The 10903-nt window shown below is 36.9% G+C and overlaps 1 protein-coding gene across 3 annotated transcripts in view; it reads right to left on the bottom strand.

The window, feature by feature from the left end:
- The window catches only part of LOC122355866 (glutamate receptor ionotropic, delta-1-like), a 78925-nt gene that overhangs the window by 36514 nt on the left and 31508 nt on the right, over nt 1–10903 (bottom strand). For all 3 annotated transcript variants that reach the window (XM_043254449.1, XM_043254446.1, XM_043254447.1), the window contains one exon: nt 1078–1131. In XM_043254449.1, coding sequence (XP_043110384.1) covers nt 1078–1131 — 54 coding nt within the window. The remainder of the gene's footprint in view (nt 1–1077; nt 1132–10903) is intronic.

Here is a 10903-nt window from a genome sequence, read left to right on the forward strand (position 1 = left end):
AGAGAGAGAGAGAGAGAGAGAGAGAGAGATGCACTACATGGCCTGAAAAAGATGTGGGCATCCCCTTCTGAATAACTGGTTTTGCTATAACAATTTCAAGAAAGTGCATAAAATTATGTAGTCTTCATCATAGACAAATACAAATATGAAACATAATTTGATAAACTTCATGTTGTTACAAACCTGTATGACATTCTTGCTCCAGCTAAACAAAAAAGGAGATGCTTAGCAGAATGTCTAAGCTTTTCGCAGTAAACATTTTCATGTTTTCCACAAAAAATTTTGGACTGAATGACAACAATATTTTTGTACACCAAGCTATCAAATCGGATCAAAACCCTTTTCTTTCCAAAACAGTGTAAGCTCCTACATAGGTAAGGTAAGGGATGCCTTTTTTCATGTGAATAGTTTTGAAGTAGTATTTGTTTGGCCATGTAGATGGATACAGAAAGATAGACAAAGTGTTTTTGTATAAGCTTGTAGTGTGCTCTAAGATTTTAAACTCGAGTCTGACTTTGTCATATTGTCAGGTAGTCCCAGCAAAGCAAAGCAAAATTAAAGTTTTCTTCCTCTCTCTGCGTGTAAAGGCATTGTCTGATGCTTTTTTGTCTGAATGTGTAGAAATTTATCTTGGTGTCAACACATCAAACAGAATCAGAATTTTTATGCCATTCAGCCCACAGCCATGCTCTCTGTCTTACTGAGTACTGCACTCATATCTCATTGGGCTAGACTTGCTGTACTCAGCTCTCATTGGTTCTTGTAGAGCCAGACTCTTATTAGGTCTTGCTTCCACATCCAGCTCTCAGTCAACAGAGAGGGAGACAGTGCAATGAGGAGAGCAAAACTGTGGCTCAGAGTCGTGCCAGTGCAATAATCCACTGTCAGCTTTGCTCTAGCATGGTGACAGCATATTACATACTCAATGAGAGATGTGCCACATATCAAACACTATAAGTTGAAATTGGATATGACGACAGCAGACTGAATTTGGGCTGCCAACAGCTTCGAAGTCAATCCCTCTTTTCTGAAACAGATAAGAATGAGTTATGAAACTTGTTATGAATATGTGCTTACCTCATTGGCGTACACCCAGTGACTATCTTTGGATGCTAGATTTGTTTCCACTGCCTGCAGAAAACAAAAAGACAAAAGAATGCAGGAAAATTACTGTGATGAAAATAAACAAATCTTCTTGGTCTGCATACAAAAATTATAAGCTCAATCATGGAGAATAAGAGCCAAGGACACTCTTTTAAAAAAGTACTTTTGTGAAACATTCAAAGAAACATTAAAAGTTGATTTGAAACTTTTTTGAATACATTTTGTGCACTTCAAAAACTCCTGTTGCTTCCTGTGGCAATGTAAAAAGAAAAGTTTGTGTCTGTTTTGGCTATTACTGCATCTACTGTATGGACAAAAAAAGGTAGGTATGTTAAGGGATGACTTTTTTAATGAGAATGGTTTTAAAATCATGTTAGTTTGTGTCATGTAGTGTACTGTAGATGGATACAGAAAGATAGACAAAGTGTTTTTGTATAAGCTTGTATTGTGCTCTAAGATTTTAAACACAAGTCTGACTTTGTCATATTGTCAGGTAGTCCCTGCAAAGCAAAGTAAAAGCAAAGTTTTCTTTCTCTCTCTGCATGGAATGGGATTGTCTGACTGTGTAGAAATTTATCTTGGTGTCAACACATCAAACAGAATCAAAATTTTTATACCATTCAGCCCACAGCCATGCTCTCTGTCTTACTGAGTACTGCACTCATATCTTATTGGGCTAGACTTGCTGACAAAAAAGACTTTTTTTTCCCCCAAAATACCTTCTTTTATCTTCGAACGGAAGAAAAAAATTTGAAACGACATGTGGGTGAGTAAATGATGACCAAATTTTTTGTTTTTGGGTGAACTATCCCTTTCAGTTACAGTGACAGCTCATAGTACAGAATTCGGCAAAAATGCAGTGCTGTGGGAAGAAATGCAATGAAATTGCAACCTGTCAATGAAATGGAATAGGAATTGTTAGATATCTGGTTGTGAATCTTGACAGTGGCCACAGTGGAACATCTACATTATGTGAGATAGGAACACCTGCAGAGGGACAGCCTGGCTTTCATGTTTAGGGAGAAGATATTGGACTAACCACAGGCAGTAATGAAACGATAAGACCACATTGCAGGAGACTGATCAAAAACGTTCCTTATCAAACATCCTGTCCGGGTTCAATATAGGTGCATTCTATACAGAAAGAGATAGTGGTAGTGTATTTCTATGTCAGACACAGACAGATGAAACACCAAAAAAAGTAATTTTCCTGCTCAAGCTGCATTTCAAAGTACACATTGGATGCTGGAAAAGATTAAAAAACAGCTGGAGGTTGGAACGCCGCTTGCATGCATGCTTCAAAACAATAGAGAGTGTCCTGGTGATTCTTTACATCAACATGAAAAAAATATTGATCCGAATTCTTCTACTGAATTGCACTTGGATGCTCAGCACAGCACTTGCACCACATGTGCTTCAGTCCGAGGAAGAGAATCACAGTCTTGAAATATGCTGGAAAGAGCAAGAGCACTGAAGCATCTGTAATAAACTCCTCGCTTTTGTATTCTATGTTTCCTGTTTTGCAACCAGACCAAAACATCATATTACGAATTTATATATGTTGGTGGTGCAGGGTAATCCCCAAAGTCATAACCAAATTCCTTTGCTTTCTGCTGTACATTATATGGCAACTCTTTCTCTCTTGCATGCAATAGATCAGAACAACAGGAGTTTCCAGGACTGCAATTCTCTTCCACAACGACAAGGAAGAAAAGTGAGTCTCGCTGACTTATTCAACTGAAACTCCTGATTTCATGAAGAAGACAGCTTTTGATCCCTTCATTCTTCATCTCACCCTTCAAAGATTTTTTTACGCCTTTTTGTACTGTGACATCTTTTCCACTGCAAAAACTGTGACGTTATTAAGCAGAAACAGGGATCGCTCGCTTCACCATCATTACTTTATATCACGAATCAAAGAGAGAACATACAGCAGCACATGATCCAACTTCAATAGTAATTAATTAAAAAGTGAGGCAAAGTAAATTAGAAAAAGAAGGTTTACATGTGGTGTACAACAGATTTTGAATAATATATGTCTTTTTTATTTAGCTTTGTTAAGTGTTTGTGTTATGTAGACAAATAAAAATATCATTACTGTTCTACAAAATTAGAGACAGCATCACTTAAGGAACGACAATCAAGACTTACTGTAATAACTGACAGTGCAGTAGACTACTCTGCTGTGTTGATAATGAGAACAAATGATTCTGTTTGATTGTCAGTTTACTTCTTCACTACAGCAAGATCTGAGCTGGTGAAAATTGTGGCTTGTTTGCTGTTGGTAGATTACCACATTAAAGAAAGCATAAAGTGCACATTAAATTAACTTTATCAACAATTTAAAGGTTTTAAGAAAGAACTGAAATTTATTTCTGTTTAATGGACTGACCTTCTAATTGTAGTCTGGGTATGGAATGAGAAAAGAAAAGTGGTTGCTTTGCCTTTTCAAAATTCAAGATCTGGCTTGGAGTGTATCTTTATTTTACATGTAAATGATAAAATCTACAAGAACTATACAGTTGAACTGTACAATTGAATTCATATATTCAAAATGTATGGATTCTATCAGTAACAACAACGTAATGGCATAAAGGGGTCAATTTATGTTGTCTTCAAACTAAAATAAAACAGTAAATACAGTAAAAACAGTCTACAGTATTCAATAGCTCACAAATTCTCACTTTTTGATAATAGAAACCCCCAGAAATTGTGACCGTTATCTGGTATATATAAGTGAAATTGTTGGTTGAAAGCAGTTGCATGTCTTCCAGCTTTTGAGCACTGATTATAATGTCCCATCTCCAGCTGTGGTGAACCTTGAACAAGTCGAGCAGCAGCACTTTCTAAACAGTGATTTTCAGTAAAAACCCTATTCGTTTTCTTTCTATCATTTCATCACACATACATCATACATGAGTCCTTGTAAACTGTTAAGAAATGCTAGCGGATCGATGCATTGCCTTGATAAAGAAAAACATCTAGCCTTTTCTGTGCCCCATTATCATTTAACAATTCACGGAGCTCCGCTAGCATAGCGTTCCCAAGGTCATGGGTTTGATCGCCAGGACTGATAAAATGCATCTATGCATCTTCTGAATACGTAAACGCAACAATAAAAAAAACGATCGCTGACAGCACTGTAGCACATTCACAAGTTATTCCTCAAATATATGTCTTTCTTTGAAAACTTGCTCAGTTGTTTTCATTAACATTACATGCACTCTGCAGGTCTGCTACAGACTGCCCTCTGTACCTGTTTGCCTCAACAATGCGTGCCCATTGCAAAGGTGGGCAAAGCTGACAAACCCAGGGCTGATGAGAACTGAGCTGGGATTTCAGCTGTCTATCAAAATATGGATGTGTGTGCACAAATAAAGACCTGTGGCAAAGGAAAAAAATAAATATGTTCTTGGTGAGTAGAAGCACGTATATATATCGCTCTCAGATGGCAATAACAAAACATTTCAAAACACCTCCATAATTCAGTTCTCACTGGAAGAAGAAGCATAAAGGAATAAATGCATCAGTTGAAGTGGATGTACACTTTGAAATGAAATCCAGTCTGCTATCTGCAGTGTTTCTCTCCTCATCACATATAACCTGCCTGTTTCTGAAAGGAAAAAAAACCCAGTCTGTTACTGTTCTGCATTGATTTCACCTTTTTTTCTTTGCCTTGGTTTTCTTACTGCTGCAGCTTGCAAGAAAGTGCGAATAATGTGTTCTGCTTAAAATCTGAACTACACTGAAAAGGACGAGCATAAACATAAATATGTCCGTCGCACTAGCAACGTTCTCCCTCTGCTTTTTTATAATTAACTTGTTGAAGTTCACAATTAAACATCTCGTAAAAAGGTCTGAAATAACAGTTCTCACTTTCTCAGCTGTAGATTCAAAAAGACATAAAGAACAAAAAAGACCCTCAGAATACCTGTGGTTTTCCGGACGGGAAAATGGTCAATTTGAGGAGGAATAGGTCTTATGAAAGTTTGATGTCTAAACTCACATTCACTCAGGGTCAACAACCTTACACAGGAGAAAGATGCTTTGCTTGAAACATGCTTCCTTTCAAAAGAAGGCTTATGGTCTGACCAAATGTAATCCAGGGACGCCAAATGATATCAACAGAGAGCAACAACACAGATGTAGAATTTTTTCATTACTCCCCATCCTGCAAAACCAGACAAAAACATGTGTAAGAGGTGAAACTAGAGCGCTAGGAATGGAGCGCAGTATCATTTGCGATGAAATATTGTTCCACACAGTGAGACTCTCAGTGATTGGTCAACAGGGAGCTATAGTGAGTTCTGATTGGCCTCTTCATTGGTTTACTGGCAGAGGCAGGAGGATGGAGAGGAATGCACACAGGTACAAACACATGTCTTCTTTATTGCTGCGAGTGCAAGGTGAATGCATAAACATCAGTTCCCCCACGACTCTGAAACATTTGTCTTCAGAATAATGCCCAACAAAGATTGAACAACTGAAATAAAATCAATATGCGCTACTCGCAAAAGCGCATTTGCCAATTTTCGACCAGAAGGAATGCTTGCACTGGTCATGTTCGCCTCAGAGATGCATGCTAACAAACAAAGCAAAACATAATGGGTGTCAATATTGGTTAGGTTTGTCAAAAACACCTGAATAGGAGTCACTTCCCTTGTTGCTTGCTCACACATTGCACCCCGTGGGTTTGTTTATGTATCTACACGTATTTCATGCGCATGACAGCATTCTGACAAAGCAAAGTTCACTGGCAAACCACCAATAATCCTTGGAGACAAACACAGAGAAAGTGTGGCTAGGCTTTTCCATTACTGACAGACCAAGTAAATTGCTTTCCATGATAATAGCCGCAGTTTCACTTTTAAATTAAGCCAGGCAATAAACAAAACATGAAGATACTCTAAATGTACACAATAGAATTAAAATAAGAACACTGTCTAATTTGCTTCTCTTTTTAATGACTACAGCGTGCTCCATTAAAGGCAAACATTTGAATAATGTGTTTTTTATTCCTGGGGGAAGGAAGAGTCGATGAAAGGAGGAACTGCAAGCGGTTACCCTGTGTCATCGCATGAAATATCACTGCTAGAGAAAACAAATAAACAGAAATCTGCAGAGAAATGATACCGCCACCCGTGCAGCGCTGTCAAGAGATTTTTAAGCAGGTGGAGGAGAGATGGGAGGAGAGATGAGAGATCTGGAAACAGCCCTGTTATGCTTGAAATGTGGAAATGGACGTCATAAAGAAAGACTTTAAATGGTTTTGATCAAGTGAATTGAAGCGGGTGCAGTCGTAAAGCACTAACTAGGTTATAAACAGTCCGTATGGGTATCTCACCGTTATACCTTTGGGATCTACCCTCATCCATAATTCTTTTCTGTACTGTCACACATTCTAACAGTTTGAATGATTTCCTCTGAACAATCATAAACATGCTCTCTCTCTCTCTCTCTCTCTCTCTCTCTCCGTCAGTCTATGCCTGTCTGCCCATCAATACGTGCAACAAACAATCAGCTGAAAGCCAATGAGAATTGATTCCCTGACACTGAGATTTGTGGGAGAGCAGGATGTCTTTGATGGTTCAGGATTGAGTTCAGACTCTTGAATCAAACACCTACTGATTGCTGTCAATCCACAACAGCATAAACAACAGCAAAACAGAGAGGGATCCTCTGCAAATGAGTCGTGCATAAACCCTTGACCATTATGGAGAAACTACAGGACAACTCATTTTGGAAATCAATTCTCCCCTAGAGATGTGCAAAATCTGTACAACTGACTAGTGGAACACAATAGAAGATATTTTGAATAACCTTTCTACTGTTTTTGTCCATATAATAAATGCCAGTGGTATCCAAACAACTTCATTGACTTTAACTGTATGGATTAAAAAAAACATTCTTTCATGTTGCACAGAAGGAAGAAAGTTATATAGGTTTGAAACAAAATTAAACTAAATAGTTATGTTTCTATAAGATTTAACTGAATTAAACTTTTAGTTTAGTTGCATTTTTCTTATCAGATGAAGCATTTATNCCAAACAACTTCATTGACTTTAACTGTATGGATTAAAAAAAACATTCTTTCATGTTGCACAGAGGGAAGAAAGTTATATAGGTTTGAAACGAAATTAAACTAAATAGTTATGTTTCTATAAAATTTAACTGAATTAAACTTTTAGTTTAGTTGCATTTTTCTTATCAGATTTTATCCTACTCAGTTGTGCAGTTTATGCTTTGTTTTAATTTATGTGCATCTTGGCATTTATTATTTTTTTTATGGAATATTCCAAAAATGTGCACAAAAATAGGTGGATGGAAGCATTGCTGTAACATTGTTTATCATTTCTAGGTAAACCTTTGCTTTAAGGACCTTTCCACTGCCAAATATTACTTTCAAATGCATCACCTCCTTAAGAGAAACCCCCTTCTGAACATAAAAATGCAGACATTTTCAGATTTCAATCAAGACCCAACAGCACTTCTCAAAGTAACTATTAAATTAAAATACCTGAATTAAATTAAATTAAAATATCTAAATAAGCAGCAAATATATGAAAGTACTTTTTACATTTAACTTTGGCACTCTGACTTATCCCTTCTCTCTCCTTCTATCTTATGGTACAATGATGTTTCAGCTCTGTCTAATTCTAAGCTGGACCTTGTTAAGTCAGATAACCTGTTGCTATGGTAACTCTGATCAAGGCTTGTCTCCCAGAGAGTGTCTAATTTAAGATGGAAGGCTTTAGACAGAGGCTGCTCTGCTCAAGGAAGCAACAGGTATTCATGTGAATGAAAATGAGCATTAAATAGGGCCTATTATTCATCTATCACATGAATTAAGAATGTGAGATCAACGTATTTAATGCTTCACAAAGAAAAACAGACATCCTCGGGGAATGGTGAGGAAATCTATTCCTTTATTTATTAATTACCTTGTCATGTGTTGACATGTTTGGCTAATTTTTTGCCTCTGGATATCAGAATTTGCATGCATGAACATAAGATACTGGGTATTCAACCTAGGTCAGACACTAATTAGACCCATGCATCTAGTGTACACAAATACAAAGCATTCTTCTAATACAAAGGTCTTGATGTGATGTTTATCATACACAAACTCCCAACCTCCATTAGATATTACAGACCATACGTTGCTGTTAACAAACATCAAGACTGCAAAGCAAAGTCGTTTTTTATCCTTATGTATTGTCATTAACCAACAAAAAACAATATAAAAGATGTAATAAAAATGGATAAACTTTTAATTTAAACATGCTTTAAAGCGTCACTACTGTATTATGGGCTACGAAAGGTTCGTATTTTGGTTTTGGGATTCCCAAACAGCAACATGTTGACATGCATGCAAGGTCAAAAAAAAACACTTTCATTTTCTTATAATATGCATTTATTTTTACTTTATTTGTTCAACGACTCCCAAACGATTGTTCAACAATTCATTTGTCCAAACCAGTGCTGCCAACTTCTTTCACTGGAGAGTAGCTAAACCCAGCTTGAAAAGCAGCTAAATGTCACTAGATGATGTCATATTATTTTGCCTCTCTGTGCTCACATAATGTATTTTGACACAGCGAAATTCTCAATATAGCAGTTTTTATTGATATATTTTACAGTTCCTGTTGTCAGAAAAAAATAAGAATATTGAATAATGACTACTAACCAGATCTCCCTTCAACAACACTAAACTGAATTCCTGATTTCTAATTGAGCAGTTTTTTTGAATGAAATCCAATAGACATAAGATAAAGACAATGGCTGTGCTGTGATTTTGGCTACATTTGCACGTAAAATAGAGTTAAAAGCAGCAGAATATCTAATTGAACTGAAAGCTCTGCTCAATTTAGCTGGTCGCTGAATAGAGCAGATGCAGAGAAAGGTGTGTGCACGCTGGGAAAACAAGAGTCTAAAAACCAGGCTATCATAGACACTTGGTAAGGTTTGTCCAAGAAGTCATTAGATTTGTCACTATTTGCTTTTTTTGGAAAAATGTTGCCAAGGGGGTTTGAAAAGTTGCTAAATTGGCAACACTGGTCCAAAATTCTCCAGTGATTGGTCGATTTCATTTTGAGTTTTTAACACTCCAAACGTGGCTCCTAGTGGCGAAGAATAAATTCGCATGTAGACCAATGAGAAACGAGTGGGTGGACAATATGCTAATGTTTCATGTTGACGTCAACATGAAATGGCTTGAGAATTGTTTAAATGATTCAGAGTCGACTCTTTCTTTTTAAAGACAATAAGTTTAAAACGGTGCACATTTAGATTCAGTCATTTCCAAAAATCCATAATAGGGGTACTTTAAATTAGTAAACAGACATCATTTGTCACACAGTTGCTCATACAGACCTAGACTCTAAAACAAAAAAATTGTTATTAAGAGAGAAAATAATTTATGTGCTTTTTTTAAGCTATTTAATCAATTAAGAATTATTTAATTTACTGCAATTTCGACCTCAGGCCTCTAAAGGGTCCTGGGCCCCTGGTTGACAATCCCTGAGCTAAAGGAAGATGAGAAGGATTTGTAAACAGATTACAATTACTTTAGATTACTTTATAAGGCTGTGTTCTGATGCATAGTGCAAAATGAGACAAGAAACATCAAACAGAGTCAATTTTGATTTCATGTTGATTTTTGCAAGCCTCAAGACCAAATCCCTTTTCAAGGTTGTAAAGAGTTACAGGGAGAAAACAGACTCAAAAAAGACTGTTGTTTTGCAAACACGAGTCTGAGCTGCTGACAGATACAGCAGTAAAAAAACCTCAGGCTCCGATTTCAACTCTCGAGCCCTATCTCCATCTGTCAGCCAAAGCTGAGAGAATTGCATATAAACACGAGTTTATGGTGTGTTCTGATCAATTCAGAAAACTGAAATCACTAGTGTACATGACCAAGCAATAAAGGCAGAATGATTACTCAGAAATCAGTCAGTTCACAGCTGTTGGGTACTCAATGGGAAAGTGTTTCATAAAACAGCCTACATTAAAAAAAGCACTCAAGCAGTAAAAACGAACATCTGATAATGTACATAAATAACTGTAAATTAAATCCACATCTTCACGCAGATGGAGGAGTTTCCCCTTAAGAGGTCACCAGCTGTCAAACTTCAAGAAAGGTGAGACTGCACTTAACATTCAGAGGGAATGTGTGTAGATTATGTGAAGACTAATATGATTCAAAACAACTGACTCTGTGCCTACCACCGAATTAACATGCCAGTGTTCATGATACATACTAGGTGTGAACAAAACTATCCAGAAGGAATTTATGCAACAAAGTTTTGAATTGCTGAGTAAGGAAGAGGGAGAGAAGATATCGATGCATTTGAGAAGTGGGATAAAGAAATTACTCTTACATAATGAAAATGGCTCGATATAAGATAAAAGCTACTCAAATACATTTAACGTTTTTAAGGTACAGAATGTTATTTGTGTTACATATCTATTGAGCAAAAAAATAAACGGTTTCCGGGTGCAGGGCTGGATATTCTCAATGTTTTACCATTGTGGGAGGCAGCAAGGGAAAGTAGCTCCTTTGCCTGCTGTGACAAATGCAACAAGGTGAGGACTGAAGAGGTGTGTGTGTGGAGGGGATTGGAAAAAAATAGCCTATGGCACCAGAGCGAGACAGAATCTTATGGGAGAGGGACTGAAAATATGCGTAGACCTCTATACTTTTAGGAAAAAAAAGGAATAACTGCTGTCACTGTGGTGATTTCTCCAGCACTTCTTCAAAAGGTACTGTTACTATTCAGGCATTAATATACATATCTAT

Source organism: Puntigrus tetrazona, chromosome 12 (assembly GCF_018831695.1).
Source record: "Puntigrus tetrazona isolate hp1 chromosome 12, ASM1883169v1, whole genome shotgun sequence".
In the NCBI taxonomy this organism is placed as follows: Eukaryota; Metazoa; Chordata; class Actinopteri; order Cypriniformes; family Cyprinidae; genus Puntigrus; species Puntigrus tetrazona.